We start from the raw sequence: 16,241 nt of genomic DNA on the forward strand, positions 1-16,241 counted from the left end.
GGGGGTCAGTGGGGTGGTCATCTCGGTTTACCAGGGCTGTGGTGGCAAACGCCAGCTTGTTGCCTTAGCTCACATGGCTCGTGGTTTGAGAGGCGAGAGGCCCAAGGTCAGCTGGCAGCAGGGCTGGCTGCATTCTCGTGATGGCTGTCCCCCTCTCCGGCTGCTTCTGATCCACTGCTGTGTCTGAATTTCCTCTCCTTGCAAGGCCTCCTGTCTCGTGGGTTTGGATCCATCCTCGTTCCATTTGGCTCACCTTAACTAATGATAAGCATCTTCGAAAGGTCCCGTGTACAAGCACGTGCAGACCCTGGAGATGCAGCATGGGTTCAGAATGCGCCTTCCATGGGGGATGCAGTCTAATCCCCAAAAGTAGTGTAGAGGTGGGTGCTTCTCTCCTTGGGTCCAGGGCCCTGGTCCTTTTCCTGGCCCCATGCCCCCAGCCCCTGCCTCCCGGCTCTCAGGGCTCTCAGGGCAGAGGCTGCCGCCCAGGCCTTCTCAGCCCTGCCCTGTGGGCACCTCTCCCCCACAGTGCCCCCCTGCCCCATGCCCCAGCGCTACACCTTTGCCCTGCTCATCTTTTCATAGGAATGGCCTGGTCTGTCATGGCTCCTTCCAGCCCAGGCCTGGCCCTCCCAGCAGGGACCCCCTTTGCAGGCCCTCAGCCCCCCACCCCTAGGGTGGTGTTGGCCTGGAGCTGGCCCGAGTTCCTGAGACTAAAGCGCCTGGGGCAGAGGCTGTGCCCAGCACCCACATGAGGGTGTTCAGCCACCCTCCCCTCGGCATCTCTGTCCCTCCACGCTCCCAGGAGGATGCACGGGCAGGGCTTCCCATCAGCTCCCCCTTGGTGCACCTCAAAAGCTCCTGGAAACATAAAGCCAGGGTCTCAGGACCCCGTTTTCTAGACAGGGAGGTTGAAGTGTGCCAAGGCTCCTGAAGGGGCTGAGAGGTGTCCCCCAAAAGATGTGTCCATGTCTTATGCCCCCGCAGCTGTGGACTGGACCTGATTTGGAGAAAGGGTCTTTGCAGATATGACTCATTTAAGGCTCTGGAGATGAGATCGTTTTGGATTCAGGAGGCACCCTAAACCCAGTGACTGGTGTCATAAGAAGAAGGACAGACATGCAGAGACACCTGGGAGAGGTGGCCGAGGTTGGGGTGTGTGTGTAGCCACAGCCTGGTAAGAGCTGGGGTGCCCCAGAAACCAGGAGAGGGGCGGGAAGGACCCTCCCCTAGAGCTTCTGAGGGGTGCGTCCCTGCTGGCCTCCAGAGCTGGGGGAGAGCACGTCTCTGCTGTAGGCCTCCAGTTTGTGAGAGCTGGTTACGCAGGGCGCCCAGAGTGCCACCTGGCAGCAGGTTGGAGTCCCGAGACCCGAAGCCAGCTGAACGCACTCCCAGCACCAGCACCCCTTTGGCAAGCCAGCCTGGTCCTGGGGCCGGCCAACGGGGCCAGTGACGCTGGCCGTCCCCCGACAGGGTCCTCCCGCCCCGGGTCTGTGTCTGACGGCACTGGCGTCCCTCGCAGGTGCGGGCTGTGAGGTTGTCCTTCGTGGGGGAGCTGGGCTGGGAGCTGCACGCTCCGCGGGCGTCCTGCATGTCCGTGTACCGGGCGGTGATGGCGGCGGGGGCCAAGCTCGGCCTAGTCAACGCAGGCTACCGAGACATCGACCCTCTGAGCATCGAAAAAGGTGAGGGTGTGCTGCGTGACACGGGAGGGGGGCTGCCCCGGGGACACAGCCCAGTGCCACACGGTGGCAGGGAAGCCGTCCAAGCTACCAGCCTGCATGGGCGCCCCACCAAGCCCCCACTGCTCCTCCCTGCGAGACCCCTGACATGCACGCTCCTGGGCAGCCGCCCATAGCTCGCGGGCAGACGGTCGCACCTCCACACCTGCCCCACAGAGACAACGGGCCAGGGCCCCCGGGAGATTCTGGATGAAGCCAGTGCCTCATCCCACAGAGCAGGACGCGGAGGCTCATCACAGAGGGCTGGGGGCCCCTGTCCAGCCCCGTTCACAGATACCCCTTCCCAGGGATGGAAATGCTGGGGGGGTGCACAGGCCAGCCTGGGACAGCTCACCCTGGGGGAGCCTTCTGGAGACACAGGTGCCCTTCCTGCCCCCGTCATCGGGGCAGCTCTGATGGGGGCTCCAGTGCTGGATGGAGGGGTGGGGGCATCCACATGTGTCTCCCAGGGCTGCCTCTCCTCTGCTGGGCGCTGACCCCATGGTTCTCCCCCCTCCCCAGGCTACCGGCACTGGCACGTGGACCTGCGGCCGGACGACAGCCCCTTGGAGGTGGGCTTGGCTTTCACCTGCAAACTCAAGTCTTCCATCCCCTTCTTGGGGCGCGAGGCCCTGGAGAGACAGCGGGCCACGGGCCTGCCCTGGCGCCTGGTGTGCTTCACCTTGGAGGAGTGAGTGTCCCCCAGCCGCCCACACCACAGCCGGTGACGGATGAGGAAACGGAGGCCCACCCAGGCATCGTTAAAGGCAGAGCCAGGACTCAGGCCGGGCTGGCTGGCCCCAAAGCAGGGGCTGCAAGCTCTGTCCAGTGCAGGACTGGGGGCTGGGGACCCGGGACGGAGGCTGCTCCAGGCCACTCCCCTGTATGTGGGTCCGGGACCTAGAAGAGTCAGCCCTGCCCTGACCCCTGACCTGCAGCCTCCCTTGAGTTCCCGTTAAACCCTTGCCGTGGCCCAGTGATGGGCACAAGAGGTTCCCAGTGCAGGGCGGCTCCTGCCCGGGCACAGGCCAGAGGTGGAGCGAGTGGCCTATTCTTGGGGGCCCTGACCCACTCGGCTGCACTGAGCAGTTAAGCCCCCAGGAGTCGGGCCCAGTTGCTGTTGGGTTCCCCTCGGGTGTCAGCGTGATGACAGGCAGGGCGGGAAGGGGCTGGCGTTGGGATCGCCGATGCCCCCCGCGCAGGGTCTGAGCAGCACCAGTTGCCAGGGAGATGCGACACCTTTGGCGGTGTTGATGGGGAGCTGACAGCCAGCCACACACAGTACTGCTGTATCCCAGATTTCTGGAGCTTTCCAAAGTGACAGGTGGTGTGTGGAGGGGCACGAGTGGAACTGGGCTTGCTGTCATCCATGCATCTCCTGGGGGTGCCTCAGCTCCATGTGGGGCGCAGTGCCTTGGGTGCCTGGGGCCTCATAGGCAGAGTGGGGGTCCACCAAGCCCCCAGCCCCCATGAGGTAGCTGAGGCTAGAGGCTCCGGGGGCAGCCACCAAAGCCACGCACTGTCCCGCCCAGCTCTGGGCTGTTCCCATCCTGAGAGTGCAGGGGACAGGGCGGGCCCCACCACACTGCTGCTCTGTGGCATGGGGTCAGTCGGGTGGTCTCCCTGAGCCTCAGTTTCCCCACGGGGAGAATGATAACTGCACCCACCCCCAGGCCGCAGGGGACGAAGATACAACAGCTGGGACCCAAGCAAGCCCCCTGCTCCCATCACAGACAAGGCAGCTCCCCAGCCGTCCAGGCACTTCTGTCCACCGTGGTTCCCAGGCTCCAATTAGGGTGGCACAGCCCAGAGTGCCCCGCTCCTGCCCTGCGCCTGCCCTGGTGCTGCCGGCCACTTTGTGGAGTAGACCAGTCCCTGGGAGCCTGTAGGGTGAGGCAAGGCAGCCCAGCTCCCCAACCCCTGGCCCAGAGCCCAGTACCCCCGTGGGCACTTGTTAGATTCCACAGCAATAGCCCTCAGCAAAAATGGGCACCAAACAATCCCCGTTACCACTGGACACTGCACAGCCATACTTTTAGCTTAAATTTCTGCCTTGCTATTTTGCATTTTCAGAAATTGTACAGTGAGGACAAAGCAAAGTAATTCTGATAAATTATTCATTAGACCATGAAAAAAGATGAACCGAAGGAAGAGTAAGACACATAAACTGAAATGGTGTAACATTTGATGACAGTAGGAAGTTACATCAAAAAGAAATCTGAAAATGGGGCTTTCCATATGAGCGGGACTTTGTCTCAGTGGCCATCAAAGTCGAGCCCTGGCTTTGGCGGTTTCTGGTCTAGAGAATGGCTGCACTGGGACGAGTGCTCTGGGCGCCAGAGGCCCGCACCAGCCTGGCCCCCCTGCCTGTGGGCACGCTGGCTCCAGACGCGGCTCGGCTCCCTGTCCTTCCCCAGGTTCGAGTGGACACGTTCCCCCCATGGGGGGCTCTGGGCTCTGAGCCATCTCCATTGTGCTTCTTCCAGGAAAGTGCCCCTGTTTGGCCTGTAGGCCATCTGGAGAGATGGCCAGGTCGTGGGCCATGTCCGCCGGGCTGACTTCGGATTTGCCATCGACAAGTCCATCGCTTACGGCTATGTCCGGGACCCCAGCGGCAGGCCGGTGAGTCTCTGCCCTGACCCAGCCAGCCAGGCTCTCCAGGTGCCGCCCATCACATGCATCCTGGAGCAGGCCTCGGGGTCCTGAGAGTGCCTGGTAGGTGTCTGAGGAGGCTGCAGGTGGAGGGGGCCACGGAGGAGGGGGCGGGAGCCGGGGGCCAAGCTGGCATTCCCAAGTCCCTTGAATGCAGGGTTGCATTGAATGAAGGCTGCCGCCCTGCCCTGCACTCTGGGAATGGGCTTCTGGGTGGCCAGAGAACCTGACTCAGGTCTTCCCAGGACCCTGACTTCCTCCCCTCCTCACTTCCTCTCGCTCCTCACCCCAGACCCCTGGTGTCCACTAAGTGATCCTGGGGAGGGTGTAAAGCTGCCGACTCCCCCTGTCCCCACTGCCAAGACCCAGGGATGTGCCACATGGCCTTCCCCCATTCTGGGTGGGAGGGGCCGAGCCAAGGGTGGTACTGCTGGTCCCTGTCCGTGATGCTGCCTCTGCTCCTTGAGCAGCAGTGACCTCGTCCCACAGCCCTCACTGCCAGCCGGGCACCAGGGGCTCCTCCAACATCCCACCTCAGCCCCTGCTGCTGCTGGCCGGGTGGTGGTCCCTCAGGTCTCAGCTTGCTCTGAGGACCCCGTCTGAGCGGACTCTGGCTCCGACTTATCCCCCACCCTGGCTGAGGTTGAAGGAAACCCCACTGGGGGACACCCACCATCTCACCCAGTCCCTCAGTTTCAGTCGGGGAAACAGGGACCATGGCTGGGGGAGGGGGAAGGGATGGGGGAGGGGTCCACGCCTGTGTGGGTGGAGACAGACCCCTCCTAGAGCCCAGGAAGTGGGTTCAGACGCCCTCCTGCCTGGGGCCACACAATCCCCACATCGAGCCACATGTACACGCATGCGCACGAATGCACAAACACACACAGTCACGCATGCACTCACAACCACACAAATATAATCATTCACACACAATCACTCACATGATCATACACATGCACAATCATATACAATCACACAACCACATACACATGCACAACCACACGTGCACACCCAGTCACACAATTGCATGAGTACACACGACACACATGCACGCACATATGCACACATACCCACACACATGTGCACACACCACACACGCACACATATACACCATATATGCACATGTGTGCATGCACTCAAGTGTGCATACTTTTACATACACAGGCACACGTGAGTGTGCACTCATGCACAGTGCACAAGTGCGTGCTTTGGGAACTTGGCGGTAAGGTAGAAGGGGAATGTTCTGGGCAGGGAAACGGCTCCGACTTATCCCCCACCCTGGCTGAGGTTGAAGGAAACCCCACTGGGGAACACTCACCATCTCACCCAGTCCCTCAGTTTCAGCCGGGAAAACAGGGACCATGGCTGGGGGAGGGGGAAGGGATGGGGGAGGGGTCCACGCCTGTGTGGGTGGAGACAGACCCCTCCTAGAGCCCAGGAAGTGGGTTCAGATGCCCTCCTGCCTGGGACCACACAATCCCCACATCGACCCACATGCACACGCATGCGCACGAATGCACAAACACACACAGTCACGCATGCACTCACAACCACACATACATAATCACATTTCACACACAATCACTCACATGATCATACACATACACAATCATATACAATCACACAACCACATACACATGCACAACCACATGTGCACACCCAGTCACACAATCGCATGAGTACACATGACACACATGCACGCACATGTGCACACATACCCACACACGTGCACACACCACACACGCACACATATACACCATATATGCACATGTGCATGCACACTCAAGTGTGCATACTTTTACATACACAGGCACACATGTGTGTGCACTCATGCACAGTGCACAAGTGTGTGCTTTGGAGCTTGGCAGTAAGGTAGAAGGGGAATGTTCTGGGCAGGGAAATCCAGAACATTTTGCCCAAGGAACCATCTTTGAACCCAAATGATTCTCTACAGAGCTCAGGCATCTCCCTCCCTGCTAGGCACGGGGGCAGAGGCCCAGGGTGGAGGTCTCGATGCTCGGGCAGGGTGGACTGGGTCCCGAGGGTGTCCTGTGTCGTGGGCTGGGTGACGTACATGAGTGACAGGGAGGATCGCGTGGCCATGGTGGGGAGCACCTGGCCCCATGTTGCCCATCCCACATGGCCTGGCTCCTGGGCTCTCCAGCCTGAGTCTCTGGGGCCTCAGAGAACAGTGAGCAGTGGCAGGTCGCCCGAGACTCCGGAAGGAGGGGCTTGCGAGAAGCAGGAGGAGGGTACAGAGGCTGGCATGAGGAGCACAGCCCCTGGGGAAGCCATGGGGAGATTGCCAGGGCCACTGTCCCATGGGAGGCTGTGGGGAAGGTGGCAGCACTCAGAGGCTCAGGGCACAGGGTCAGAAATCTGCAGTCTTTTGGGCTCTGCCTTTTCCCTGCTCTGCTCTGTGACCTTGGGCTGGGGCCTTCTTCTTCCAAGCCTCAGTTTCCTCATCTGTAGAATGGGCACAGGCTTGCACCCCCCTCCCCGGACTGTAGCACAGAGGACGGCTCAGGATAAGGAGCTAGTCTGCAGCGGATATACTGACCTGACATGGAGGTTGGGGGGAGACTGCTGCTCTGTGTGGAATGCCTGGGGGTGACACAAGGCCTTCTCTGAGCCTTGGGCCCCAGCCTCAGTTCTGCTCCATTGCTCTGTGCTGGGGACGTGGGCCTGGAGGCTAAGTCCCTCTTCTTTCGAGTGAGAGCAATGCTGTTACCTTCCGTGTGGGTCAGGCTAGTTCTATAACAAACAAGACCCGGAAAGTAAAGCTTAAAACTCATCCAGACTGCGGACTGCCCATCCCTTCCTGGCTCTGGATGGGGAGGTGGGATTTCCGGCCTCACAGGTATTTATTAGGTGACCACTATGGGCCAGTGCTGGCTGAGCCCCTCCTGGGGTACGCCCCCTGCCCCCCTCGCCGGGCCTGCATCTGCCACATTCAATAATCAGGCCACACCCCCCAGGCTGCCCAAACTTCTCCATCTGCGCCTGCTCGTGGGGGGTCCCCAAGAGCTTCACCCGAAGAACTCACAAGTGAGTTAACGGTCATGCTTCACCCAAAGAACTCACAGGTCCTGGCAGAGCCCTGCTGGTGACCTGGGCCTACCCTCTGGCCAGCCGTGCCCATGGCCGGCAGTGGACACAGACGAAGGCTGCAGGCCCCCGGAAGGAACAGGACCGCACGCTGCCGGTGGTCTGGGCGGGCCGGTGGAGGGGACCCTGCGGGATGCGGGGAATGGGGTCAGGAAGGCCACTTTGGGGTGAGAAGACAGCAGAAGCGGCCAGGATAGTGACCTCGTGAGCATTCTGGGAAAATAAAGACAGAGTTTCTCTCTGGGACTGGGGCGTCCCTGAACCAAGCCGGGAGGAAGCCCAGGGCTAGGGAGAGTAGCTGGTGGGCTCCCCTCGTGGGGTCTGGCCCTCGGCTCTTCCCCACCCCAGAGGCAGCTGTTAGTGGGTGGTCTTAGCAGGGCCGGGTCCCCAAGCCAAGTGCAGCTGCAGGACGGGAAGGGGGCACAGCAAGGGGGACCGCGCACTTCCTGGGAGGCTCCCCTAGGCCCTGTGCATTCCATGAGCACCTGCTGTATACACCAGGCACCTTCCCACGTGTTATCTCATCAGACAGCCGCAAGTGTCCTTTTTTTTTGGCTTTGATCATTGTAATTTTTTTTATAATTAAAATTTTTTTTTAAATACCAAAGAACACCAAACAAACGCAAACATTCCTATTTTGATCATTCCGTTCTACATATATAATCAGTAATTCACAATATCATCACATAGTTACATATTCATCATCATGATCATTTCTTGGAACATTTGCATCTATTCAGAAAAAGAAATAAAATGAAAACAGAAGAAAAATTATACATACCATACCCCTTACCCCTCCCTTTCATTGATCACTAGCATTTCAAACTAAATTTATTTTAACATATGTTCCCCCTGTTATTTATTTTTATTCCATATGTTCTACTCGTCTGTTGACAAGGCAGATAAAAGGAGCATCAGACACAAGGTTTTCACAATCATGCAGTCACATTTTGAAAGCTATATCATTATTCAACCACCCTCAGGAAACATGGCTACTGGAACACAGCTCTACATTTGCAGGCAGTTCCCTCCAGCCTCTCCATTACATCTTGACTAACAAGGTGATATCTATTTAATGCATAAGAATAACTTCCAGGATAACCTCTCGACTCTGTTTGGAGTCTCTCAGCCAGGGAAACTTTATTTTGTCTCATTTCACTCTTTCCCCTTTTGGTCAAGAAAGTTTCCTCAATCCCTTGATGCTGAGTCTCAGCTCATTTTAGAATTTCTGTCCCACATTGCCAGGAAGGTCCACACCCCTGGGAGTCATGTCCCACGCAGAGATGGGGAGGGTGGTGAGTTTGCTTGTTGTGTTGGCTGAAGAGAGAGGCCACATCTGAGCAACAAAAGAGGCTCTCTTGGGGGTGACTCTTAAGCCTAATTTTAAGTAGGCTTGACATATCCTTTGTGGGGTTAAGTTTTTTTTTTTTTTTTTTAGAGAGAGGGAGGAAAGGAAGGAAAGACAGAGAAGGAAGGAAGGATGGAAGGAAGGAAGGGAGGAAGAAAGGGAAACATTTTTAAACATTTTCTTGTTTTATTATATTTTGTTTGTTTGTTTGTTTTTTACATGGGCTGGGGCCGGGAATCGAACCGGGGTCCTCCGGCACGGCAGGCAAGCACTCTTGCCCGCTGAGCCACCGCGGCCCGCCCAATGGGGTTAAGTTTTATATGAACAAACCCCAAGACTGGGGGCTCAGCTTATAGCTTTGGTTGTCCACACTGCCACAAGTGTCCTTTTGGGGGTGGGGTGGCATTCCTAATTTATAGATGGGGAAACTGAGGCAACAGAGAGGCTGCCTACCATGCCCAAGGCCCCACCAACCTCAGTGTGCTGCCCTTTTGGGAATGAGGCGACTCAGGCTGCAGCCCGTGGAGGGTCCATGACCTGCCAGCGAGGGGAGGATGAGTTGCTGACCCGGGCCGGGCTCAGACTAACAGAACAGGCACGTTCACCCTCGAATGCTGTGAACACTGAGTCGCATTTCATCGCCTGCAGCCTGACGGGTTCAGACCACGAGTTCTCACATAGGGTGCACGGGTGGTTCAGTGGTAGAATGCTCGCCTGCCATGTGGGAGACCAGGGCTCAATTTCAGTACCATACGTCAAACAAGAAACAAAAACCCATGAGCCCGCTATTCAGAGAGGCCAGGTGACCCACCCAAGGTCAGGGGTTGGGGGCAGCCCCTGTGCCCCTCACCCCCCGCGGGCTTGATGCAGAGGTCCCCACCGTGGGCGCTGCTTTCAGGACTGCGTCAGAGTTTCAACCAAGCTCTTCCCGAACCCCTGCGCTTTCACCGGAGGCGCTCACCACCCTGCAGGGCTCCTGCCCAGCTCGAGCCGGCCCGGAAGGCTCCCCACCCCTAAGCGCAGTCCCCGGAAAGCCTGGTTTGGCCCTGAGCGTCTGCGGCCCGGAGGAACCCCGTACCTCACAGGTGGACGGCCCCAGACCCCTGCCGTGGGCCTGGCCCGGGGTCTTGTCGCCTCTAAGCAGTCCCAGCTGCCCCCCTCGGTCCCGTCAGCCGGGCCGGGCTGGAGGTGGTGCACCCCCTTCCCTGCCTTCCCACCCAAGGGAGCTCCTGCTCCTGGGGCTGCTGGGATGGCCGAGGCGCCGTGGCCCCGTGCCTGGAAATCTGCCCTAGCCTTTCTGGGGTTCCAGCTTGGGGACGGGGCTGCCCGGTCTCCCCAGGAGCCTTCCTCCTTTCCATTCCCGGCCGTTTTCCCAGGGATCTGGAATTCCTGGGCGGGGTGGGGTGCTGGCTGCTGGCAGAATCTTACTGGGACCCAGCTTTGCTGCATCCCACCTGCTCAGATGCAGCCCAGAGCTGGGTGGGGAGGAGGGTTGCACGGCACACAGCCCATCCTCTCTGGTGCATTCTGGGCCCAGAGGAGAGATGCTTGGTCGGGATGGGTTTGCCCACGGGGTTGGGGCGAGGCCCAGAGCCTCTGGAGAAGCAGGTCGGAGTGACCAGTGCTGAGGGACAGGTGACCAGCTGCCCCCTTCTCTGCCCTTAGGTCTCGCTGGATTTTGTGAAAAGTAGGGACTACGCTCTGGAGAGGATGGGGGTGACCTATGCGGCACAGGCACACATGAAATCCCCCTTCAACCCCAACAACAAGCGGGTTAAGGGGGCCTACTGAGGGCCTGTGGTGTCAGGAAGCCAGAGCCCAGCTGCCCATCCCACCCACACCCCTGGACCCTAGGCCCCAACCAGCACATGGGCCCCCTCTTCTCCCGCCCAAACCCCCAATTCCAGAGAAAAGCAGGGAGAGTGGAAAGAGGACCAAAGATGGGCGTTTCTGAGATTGATAACCGACGGTGGGTGCTAATCCCCCTCCCACACTAAAAACACACCTGTCTACCCCTTGGGCTCAGAAACTGTGCCTGCAGCCCTCTGCCAGCTTCTTGGTGCTCAATAAATAATAAACCCAATGTGACAGCAGGGGCAGCAATTTCACTTTTTATGTTGCTCGGCCAATTGGCAACATGCTGCCCATGGATCTCGTTGGAGCCACACCAGGCTGTGGGTAGAACCGGAGGGACAGGAATCTGGGATCGACTGGCATTGTCTGCCACGGTTGTGGTACTAGAGGCAGAGGGCACATGTGCCAAGTTCGTCAAGGCCAGACTGCAGGACAGCTTGTCTTTCATATCCCAGGAGGGGCAGGAATCTAGAAAGCTCCTTCTGCATGGACCTCTCTGTCCCTCACCTGGGCAGAAGTGCCAACTCCTGCCTTCATTTCCCCATGAGCCTCTCGCTACCAGACCCAGGCAGGAGAGGCATGCTGCCTGCTTGTATGAACCCTCCAGTGTGGGTGATGGGCTCCTCTGACCTTGCTGTCTGACGAGGAGACTTGGCTTGTGCGTGACCTGGAGCCAAGGTGGTCTTGGGAGGGCCCACAGCTGGGCCTCGCATCACGTCTTCAATGCAGTGACCCTTCTGACCTGCCTCTCAGCCCTTCAGGACACCCTGAAACCTGCCTGTGTGATAAGGAATGACCTGTTTCTCCTCCTGCCCCTGCTCTGCCCCTCCTAGTCTGACTACGGGGATGCCCACTGGGCTGCCCGGGGCCCGTGCCAAGCTGCGCCCGCTTTCCTGTCCCGGCGTGCTCTGCTCTCTGCGTGCGGCTGACGTGAGGGGCCAAAGGGAGTGGGGTGTCCACAGACACACAAAAAACAAGGAGGTCACAGGGGCTCAGGCGGTCCTTGGGCCTGGCCGCCTTCAGAGCCCGCTGTGGACAGGGTTGGACAGATGGGGCCAGTGGAGTTGAGGCCCCAGAAGAGGTTTGGGGTTCAGGTGGCCTTCTCACTAGATTGGGGCACAGGGGCCTCGGCTCTCACGGGACTCAGGGTGAAGGAAAAGCCACAGTCTCCCCTCCCGGGGAACTTGCCCCTGGAGAAGAGGGCAGGCCGAGGCCGAGGGGCCTCCTCTGGGCTTCCCAGGGAGCTGGCCTCCTTCCCCTGGACCCCTGGACTTGGGATCGTGTGGCCACACTCATCCCACAGACTGTCCCTGGGGAAGTCCAAGCCCAGCTCCATTCCCACTGACTTCTCGCGGGTCAGGAGCCTGGGGGGAAATGGTATGAATCTCGGAAACAGAAGCTTCCAGATGTGTTAGCCCTGTTCTACCTGCATTCCCTTGTCTGCTGAGACTCGCCCCGGCCCTCTGAACATGGCATGGGTTCGTAGACGCGAGGGGCTGGCTGAATGGCCCACCCCTGGGACTGCAGGAGGACCACAGAGCTAAGCCAGCCACCCCGGCCCGCATGGCCGAGACCCCGCCATGCACGCTACGGGGCTCGGGGACCCCGTGTTGCTTTTCTCCCTTACATCCAGACACACTGCCCTGCTGCACTTGTTTTAAAGATTCTCCAAGAAAAAGCGAGCACCGTGTCTGTCACGGCACCCCCGTCCGTCAGCAGGGACCATGTTTACCAAAGGGGCCTGCACGGCGCAGAGCAGAGCTGGCCCAAGTCCTAAGAGAGAAGAGAGCCAGTTCCTGTCTGCCCTCCAGCCCCTGCAGCAACTGGAGGTCAGGGCTACTGCCAGGGGCCCGGGGCAGGGGTGCTCTTGCAGAGCCCAGGAGGACAGCTCCTTCTCGCCCAGCTCTCCCACCTGTAACTCACCCGCGCTCAAGCGCATGACTCAGGATGTCTGCTCTCTGAGCTGTCATGGACGGCAGGGGTCCCAGGTCCCTGTTGCACCCAGCAAGGACGTTTGCTGCAGGGACACCCCTGCTGGCAGGGATGAAGAGCCCACCCCCTCTAGGGACCAGAAGCCCTGGCAGTGGGATGCCCAGGCGACTCCAAACCCCCTCCCGCCACCCCATCCCAGCACCCCAATGGCATGGAGCTGGCTGCAACCACCTCCCTTCAACGCAGCAGTGAAAATGGCACTTAAAAGAGTTTGGCAGAGGAAAGGCGCTAGGGACAGACATCTGTGATCATGGCAAATGTGCCCATCACGTGCCCAGGCCAGGCCTGACATGCCACCTGACCTGGGCAGTGCCCTTATGCCTTCTGGCTCCAGCCGCCCCATCTGCAAGGGAGAGTCTGGTCCTTGTGCTCCCTTGTCCTCCCTCGGCCTGGGGTAACCTCGGTGGGCTCCCATCTGCAAGGACCAGCCCTGCCCCATGAGGTAATAGAGAAACAGAGGCAGCCAGACAGCCTGTGGCTTGTATGGGGATAAGCCAGCAGGGTGCTAGCTATGTCATCTTCAGAGAAGGAGGGCAGCCCAGGGGTCACCCAGGTGTGAGCTTGAGGCCCCACCAAGTCGGAGCTGGGGGTCCTGGAAAGAACCCCGGTCCTTGGAGGGTGTCCTCCCCGTGCATGGCTGGGGACAGAAGGGGGCCTGCCCCGGGGCTGGGGTGGGGAGGAGCAGAGAACGATGGTGCCTGGGGGGAGGCTGCCGGGCTTGGCCTGCCCAGCATGGCCACCTCCTGGGGCACTCCATACCTCCCAGCCGTGGCCAATCCCTTCTTTCTTCTTGTTTCGGCCTTACTCTTCAGTCTCCAGGAATTAAAGTCTGAAGGCGCCCGGCTGCCCCAGCCAATGTGCTGAGCCTCTTAAGTGCTGGCCACTCACCCAGGCCCTCTCTGCCTGGGATGCAGCTGCCGTGGCTGGGCCTGCGAGGTGGTGCCCCCGGGTGGCTCCTGCCTTGGCAAGCTCTGGGGGCGAGCTCCTCACAACTGCTGACTGGTAGCCCTGACCAGCTGCCCCCACCTGCCCCCCCCCAGACACTTCCGAGGGGGTTGGGTTCAGAAGATGAAGGGGCAAAGAGAGCACCTAGGGCAAAGCTTTGGTTCTGCCTGGGAACGAGGACAGAGGGGAGGTCCCCAAGCCAAGGCAAATGTCAGGACGAGAACTGGGGTGTCAGGGGGTGCTGGCCTGAGCAAAGACTGGCCACAACCTTAGGCCTCTGGGCTGCTGCTTCCGTTCTGTAGGACCAGTCTTTGTGTGTGTGTGTGTGTGTGTGTGTGTGTGTCAGGGTGTGGGAGAATGCCCATTGTCCTCTCTCTCACATTCTAGAATTTAGAAATGTGGGCTCTCTCTGACCCCATCTTACCACCTGCACTTATAGCTGTCCGGTTCATGCCCCAGCCCTCGCACCTTGGCCAGTGCCATGGCCCCTGATATCCTCCCCCTCTTCCTTTCCTTTTGGTTCTCCACTCACATCCGAGGGGGCACGTGAATGTAATTGCAGTCCTGCTGCTGCCTGCTCAGGGTTGCTGTGATGGCCTGCAGGGCCCCTGTCGTCTGTTCCCCCACTGAAGCCTCTCTGACCTCCCCCTTTTCCTCCCACTCACCCAGTCTTGCTCCCTGATTCTGCCTCCCTGGTCCCCTTGCTCTTCCTCAAGAGGCCGGGCTCACTTCTGCCACAGGGCCTTTGCACACCGTTCCAGCTTCCGGACAGCCAAGGACTCCCTACTTCCTCCTTCAGGACTTCAGTGAAATGCTGCCTTCTCAGCGGGGCTGTCCCTCATGACCGACTGGAGCTGCTGCCTGGCTCCCACAGTGCACTCATCGCTTCTCCTGCTGGACCTTCGCCCTGGCGACTTTCCTGTCTGCTCTGTGTCCTCCCCCCCTCCCCCGCACTGGACGGCATGCTCTGTGCGGGCAGCTCCCTCGCTCAGTGTTCCATCCCCAACACCCGGGCCTGAGAGTTGGTGAGACCCAGGCCCGAGGGATTGTGAGGATGGCAGGGTTGGTTCCGGGAACGTCGAGGTGGTCCTCAGTCCAGGAGACATCCTCAGCGGACACGGAAAATGCACCCAGGGGTGGCATCCAGACTCCCCTGCCATCTGGAACACTGGGATTCTGGTCTACACTCGTCCACCAAAGGCTCCTGAACACTCAGTGGGAATCTCCCACTGAAGTGGAAGCTCCTCGCCTGGGATTCGTGGGGCACATTCGCTCCCACCTGTCACCTGGCACTGCAGGTAGCTGTGGAGATACACTTGAGGGCGGATGGGGAGAGAGATGGGGAGGGGCCAAGAGGAGCCAATGGCTCACTGTGCCAGCGTATTTTAGATCGATGGCTGCCACCCTTTCCCCCAGGGCTCAGCTCACGTCCGTGTTGAGAGAACAGGGTCCTCTTGCAGAAGGGGGTGAAATGGGGTGTGCAATTCCAACACAACTGCATGCTGGCTGCAATGGGCCAGAGAGGAGGGGCCACCCAGGACCCCTGAGGGCGCGTGTCCCCATCTGCACAGGGGTGTGGGGGGCGTGGCGATCGACCTGGCTCCGAGACCTTTTGACTGTTGTAGAAGCCCAAGCAACAATGTCATCCAGGGCGGTTGTGGCCACAGTGATTGCTGGGGGTACCACTGACCTCTCACGCCAGGGGCCAAAGAAGCTAAACCTTCCTGAGCATAAGAGACCACGCCTAACCGTGAAGATCAGTCCCACCCCAAATGCCCCCATGGGGAGTGCCTGCACCTCTGTGGCCGTGGGGGCTGTCTGAGAGAGGGCCCCTCCCGGCAGCGCTCAGAGACGAGAGGATGTGTGCGCGTTTTGGAGCTGGGCTGGCCCAGTCTGTTTTGGAATCACACCACAGAACTTTCTACGGTGATGGGAACTCCTGTTTAATGCCACAGCCAGTGGCCTTACATGGCTATTGAGCGTTTGCAGTGTGGCTGTGTGTCCAGGAAGCTGAGTGAGTCCTTTTATTTCACGCTAATTTAAACTTGGACAGCCAACTGGGGGCTGGTGTCCCCTGCCCTGGACAGCACAGCCTTGGAGCACCCTGGGGGGTCAGGTCAGGCGCATGTACCTCATCCCGCTGGCGCTTGCAGCCGGAAACAACCCCTCCCCCAAAGTGTCCCCCCACCATTGATCCCATGGGGGCACGCTCAGCTGCAAGCTCTGCCCATTTCGCAGACCTGCCCCCTGGAGGGCCGGAGAACCCTTTTCTCCAAACAGAACCAGCGAAGGATAGATATGTGTCCAGGGCCACCCAGCAGAAGTGGGAGTGAGAACCGGGCAGCTGGGCTTGGACCCCCAGGCTCAGCGAGATGGGCCAGGCTAGACAGTCACTTGGCTTGGAGCACTGTTAGTGAGGAAACATTTCCCCCATGTCCCGTTGGTTCATCTCCACGGTGGCCCCATAAATCAGGAAATGGGGTGTTGGGGACCCAGACTCAGGTCAGACAGCAGGGGTCCATTCGGGGTCCGTTCAGGGTTCCACTGCTCACCCCTGCATGACCCCAGCAGGGGAGTTAAGCCCCTATGGCACTGTGTCCCCCCCATCGGGGGAGCAAAAG

General features: G+C 59.5%; 1 protein-coding gene across 4 annotated transcripts in view; it reads left to right on the forward strand.

The window, feature by feature from the left end:
• SARDH (sarcosine dehydrogenase) overlaps positions 1-10,589 on the forward strand; it is a 63,516-nt gene extending 52,927 nt beyond the window's left edge. The window contains exons 19-22 of one of the 4 annotated variants that reach the window (XM_077149056.1): positions 1,474-1,685; positions 2,244-2,412; positions 4,208-4,343; positions 10,495-10,589. In XM_077149056.1, the coding sequence (XP_077005171.1) occupies positions 1,474-1,685; positions 2,244-2,412; positions 4,208-4,279 (453 nt within the window). In that variant the 3' untranslated portion in view covers positions 4,280-4,343; positions 10,495-10,589. Of the gene's footprint in view, positions 1-1,473; positions 1,686-2,243; positions 2,413-4,207; positions 4,344-9,727; positions 10,015-10,494 lie in introns of those variants that run through there. The other 3 variants (XM_077149058.1, XM_077149057.1, XM_077149059.1) reach the window with 3 other exon arrangements.
• Positions 10,590-16,241: the final 5,652 nt, after the last annotated feature.

This window comes from Tamandua tetradactyla, chromosome 2 (genome assembly GCF_023851605.1).
Source record: "Tamandua tetradactyla isolate mTamTet1 chromosome 2, mTamTet1.pri, whole genome shotgun sequence".
NCBI lineage: Eukaryota > Metazoa > Chordata > Mammalia > Pilosa > Myrmecophagidae > Tamandua > Tamandua tetradactyla.